Source organism: Triticum dicoccoides, chromosome 2B (assembly GCF_002162155.2).
Source record: "Triticum dicoccoides isolate Atlit2015 ecotype Zavitan chromosome 2B, WEW_v2.0, whole genome shotgun sequence".
Classification (NCBI taxonomy): Eukaryota; Viridiplantae; Streptophyta; class Magnoliopsida; order Poales; family Poaceae; genus Triticum; species Triticum dicoccoides.
Window position 1 is genome coordinate 236,203,590 of NC_041383.1, and position 4,611 is coordinate 236,208,200.

Sequence of the window (4,611 nt, forward strand, 5' to 3'; positions counted from 1 at the left end):
GTCGCTGCCCACGGGGAAAACAGCATGCCCGCCGCCCGTGGGGGAAACCGCATGCCCAAGATCCCCGATGCAGCGGACGAGATCGAGGTCCTTTGCGCAGCGAAGGGCAACTTGGAGGAGCAGCAGCTGCAGACCACGCATCTCCCGCACACGCCGACGCACTAGGAGGCCGCGCGCAGCAGCCTGCAGCCTCACCGCCGCCGACACGTGGCGGGTAGCGATCCAAGACGGAAGCGGTGACTGCGGCGGCGGGGACTTGATCTGCTGGATGTGGACGACCTGGGATGGCGGCGGCGCTGATGGGAACAAGGTCGTCGCAGTCCCGTCGTAGGGCATCCCATTTTGGGCGGCGGAGCTGACCAGCGGTGGCTGCTGCGGTGTCGCGCCGGGCAGCGGCAGCGGCTGCTGCGGCAAAGCGCCGGGCGCGGCGGAGGCCGCTAGGAGCGGCGGCTGCCACTGTAGCTAGGGCTGGGCGGTGGTGGCGATGGATGGCAGCTGCAGCGGCCCGACGAAGGCCGCCTGGTGCGGCGGCTGCCACGGTAGCCACGGCGGCGCGGGGGCGGCGATGGGCGGCGCAGCCGGGGCGGCCCGTAGGACCCGGCCAAGAACATGTGGATCTCCTGGACCGCCTGGGTTAGGTCCCGCAGCACCCCGAACACCTCCTCCGGGGTGAGGACGGCAGGGGCGGGCGCGACCGAGGATCCCGGCACGGGCAGGAGCGGGGCGACGGTCGTGGTGGTCGCCGAAGGCGACGATGTGACCGGCAGCGGAAGAGACGGGCTTGGCGGCGGTGAAGACATGATCGAACCGAAGCTAGCTGATACCAAATTGTTATGGCGCTGCTAGAAGGAGGGCGCGAGAGGGCCGGCCGGGGGCCTTTTTGCCCATGGCCGGGCAAGAGGGAAGGGATTTCCTTCTTAATTCTTGCTTGATTAGATTGATACATCTCCTCTCTTTATATAGAGAGGTTTACTTGACTCCCAAGCAAGGCTTACTTGACCCCTAAGCAAGCGACCCTTATCTCTAATTAACCCTAAGACTAATGGGCCCATTAGGCTCATTATGTACTCTAACAATATGAGATGTGACACTTGCTTTCAGCATAGACCAAATAATTAGCTGTTGCTAATATGAACAAAATACTTATTGATGATGGCAACAATTTGACAGCGTGTAGCAAGATAAAAACTAAAAATGTGATGATCTCCAAATGATAGTACAATTATTCACTAACACGCTCAATGCGCCTAAAAAGCACAATAAGCAAACACCTTAACAAAACGAACTAGCCAAAGAAATAATCAACTTACAAGAAGCATGACATGAAACCAGATGAAAACCATGCCAATTAATTTACAACGCTTCAAGTATACCTGGCTGTGCGGATGACAACATTTGAGCTTAGTGGTGCCAGTAAAAGCCGCAAACCGACCTATTTGATGAAATGCAGTCTCAGGATTTCAGCACAAAGCATAACATTCACTTGCAAGTAACGATTGTATCCAAGACGAAGTGAAAATCCATCCAGGATGCTTACGAGTTTAGACAAGTTATCAGACAATAACACAAGACAAAATTACAATCAATGGCTCAGCCAGAAGTCAGTGTATCAGCATAACTATCTGACACTTGAAAATCTAAATGCAACACTTAAAGCCATTGCAAACACTACCACTCTATGTTTCAATTCAACTAGTTGGATCGTCAGAAACGAACCAAAGAACACCAAAGTACACCAAACAAGATCGAACCCTGGCACACCGACATACTTTGATTTGGTCAATAGTGACTATGCACTAGAACAGAACGGTTATTTTAAGCTGAACCCAGTCATAATCTAGAAAATCCATCAAATCCAAATCAAATTTGATCATGCTGCAAATAGCAGGGTAATAATTATAATGTCGGCAACGAAGCACTTGTCGCCTACCTTACTCACTCTTCAATAGAGATACAACGATGTACTTTTAGCATACAACGACTAGGATTGGCAATAGCGACACTATGATCATCGAGCAAAAGTGACTGAAATAATTCACCGCCTCACACGCCCTCCTAGTGCAAAATCAATGCATGATTCGGCGCGAGCCCATCACCCAACCCAATCGTCTCCCCAACCGAGCCGACCGGGCGAAACTCCAACACGAACAAGGTGCAACCGCGCCAACAGCAACACCCCACAGCCTCCTTATGAGGCGGGAGATTCCTCGCGCGACTCGTGCGATCTAGGGTTTCCGTACGAGGCAGGGTTTGGTCGGAGGCGCGTACCTCGCCGGAGATGGCGGGCGCCAGAAGAGCAGCCATCGGTCGCCGCGGAGGAGGAGCCGGGATCCCTAGACGGCGCGCGGACCCAGGGGGCGAGGCCGCTGCGTGGAGGGCAAGGAATCCGCGGCGATCTGAGCTCCTGGCGTGACAGGAGGAGGGCACGCGCACAAACCTGCGGGAGAAGCGACGCCGGCCGCAACGAGAAAGCCGGGAGCTAAAAAAGCAGGAGACGATTTAGCGCACTAGGCCTTTTTTCCGATTTACAGCATCTCTATCCAGATACCCACAAAAATCGGTTTATAGGGTACCACAAAACATTTTTTCACATTTTTACAGTAAAACATTTTTTCCGGCAGGACGGATCTCATAAAAATGCTTCATGGTCCTGACAAAATTGCATAAACCTCCTATAAAACTATACGAGAAAGCTAAAATACAGTCGACTGGCAGTTTGTAACATATCCGAACGACGTGGATGCCATCAGATTTAGATCGTACGGCCATGGCACAACAGAACGTGTATAGTTCGTTTATATTACAAGTCCTGCCACCGCCAAGTGAAGAAAAACGCTTCATCCGTCCTGTCTCTCAATCCATACGTAGTCTCCTCCCCAATCCTTCTTCTCGCCTCGCGCCGTCGGCAGACCGTCCGCTGTCGCGTTTTCTGTACTTATCTTCTCAGCGTCCATTCTCTCCTTCCCGCCGGCCGCGTTCCACCTTGCTTGCATGCAGCTCGTCCGCGAGCAGAGAAGCTATGGCGTCGGTTGCTGCTCCGCGTCACGCGCCGCCTCGCCTCGCCCTCATTCTCACCGCTGTGCGCCGTTCCGCCCGAGGCTGGCCGCTCTTCTGCCTCTGTTCGTCGAGTGCCTCTTCTCCGGCCCATCTCCTCCCAGCCGCACCTACACTGACCCATTTCCCAAGCTCCCTGGTCAGGCCATGGTGGTCGCCTACCCCCTGCTTCTCCACCAGCCGGCTCGTCCGTGCAAGGCCGAGCCCAACAGCCAACGTTGATCCCCGCGAACGGGGAGTTGATCATGGCGGTTCCGTTGAGCGGGCCGGTGAAGATGGAACCCACCGAGGAGATGGACATCGGCTGCTGCCCCATGTCTACGATCCCCCTGTGGCTCATCAGCTCATCGAGCCGTACGTTCCTTGCATCGCCATGGTTCTGCCTCACATTGCCGGTGTTCACGGCACCGATCGATAGCCTCCTCTCCTACATTGAACAGCGGTCTAAACGCAACAACAACCGAAATGGGGTTAAGCTGATTCACGAGCAGGTGCTTTTTGGTCAGAGTTAACAATTTGAGTTGTCAGGGGGTTGGACGTGGGATGCATGGGTGACTTGGAATTCTGAAGTTTTTGGAAGACCGTATGCTGATCTAATTATCGAACAGCTAATTTTCTCTTCGCTTTTACGTTTTTCTTGTGTCTCTATCTACTAACCGTGTTGAACAATATTCCCCGATAACTTGTGTGTAAATAGCATGATAATATACACACCATATACATGATAACATATGTACAAACACTGTGGTAACGTTTCACCCCAAGGAAAAGAGTACGTATGTTAAAAAACATACCCTTGATAACTAATGTGTGTACCATGGTAACATATGCATCAAATACTTGGTAATCTATATGTACATATAGACTTTCTGTACGGCAGCCGCTTTTTTTGCCAAATTCCTGAGCACGGCACCGCACAGGGACAGGTGCCGGCACCGGAGCAGCAGAACGCAGGCGACCCACGGCGACGGCGCAGGGGGGCTGCAGCAGCTGGTCCAGCGTGGCCACAAGCTCATCACCAAAACTCTTCTTCGCCCGCCGCGCCGCGCCTGAACATCTTCTCGGCCATCTTCTCCTGCTCCGTCGCGCCGCCTCTTCTGCCACAGCTCCGCCCTTCACTTATCCGCAAAGCGTTTGGATAAACGAGAAAGCTAAGTACCTGCCGACTGGTGATTAGCGACAGGCATGCACGCTTTCGTCATCCTCGGTTGTTGGCTCATTTTTTTCAAAAAAGTAGCGGCAATAGAAATCAAACCCCGCACCTACAGACTTTGACTATACCCGGTGTCCATGTCAGCCAGCCGCATCTTTATGTTTGGAGGTGGGCTAATTTTGTAGATACTTGATTACCGCGAGTAGGCCACTGCTATAGTGCAGATCTGGCGAACATAATTTATCATTTTTTCCTCTCCAGATCCTTTTGTTCGCCAGATCCGATTTTCTTGCTCTCCTCCCGATCCATTTTTTCCCTCTCTAGATCTTTTTTCGTTCGACCCTTGCACCACTCGTGAGCCAACTCAACTAGCCTACCACCTAACCTACGATCCCTTTCTTGAA

At 52.9% G+C, this 4,611-nt stretch overlaps 1 protein-coding gene across 1 annotated transcript in view; it reads right to left on the minus strand.

Annotated features, from left to right (window-relative positions):
• LOC119363281 (HVA22-like protein k) overlaps nucleotides 1–2,521 on the minus strand; it is a 7,342-nt gene extending 4,821 nt beyond the window's left edge. Inside the window, exons 1-2 of the mRNA XM_037628598.1 lie at nucleotides 2,269–2,521; nucleotides 1,374–1,432 (exon numbers count right to left, since the gene is read on the minus strand). Coding sequence (XP_037484495.1) covers nucleotides 1,374–1,432; nucleotides 2,269–2,304 — 95 coding nt within the window. The 5' untranslated portion in view covers nucleotides 2,305–2,521. The remainder of the gene's footprint in view (nucleotides 1–1,373; nucleotides 1,433–2,268) is intronic.
• Nucleotides 2,522–4,611: the final 2,090 nt, after the last annotated feature.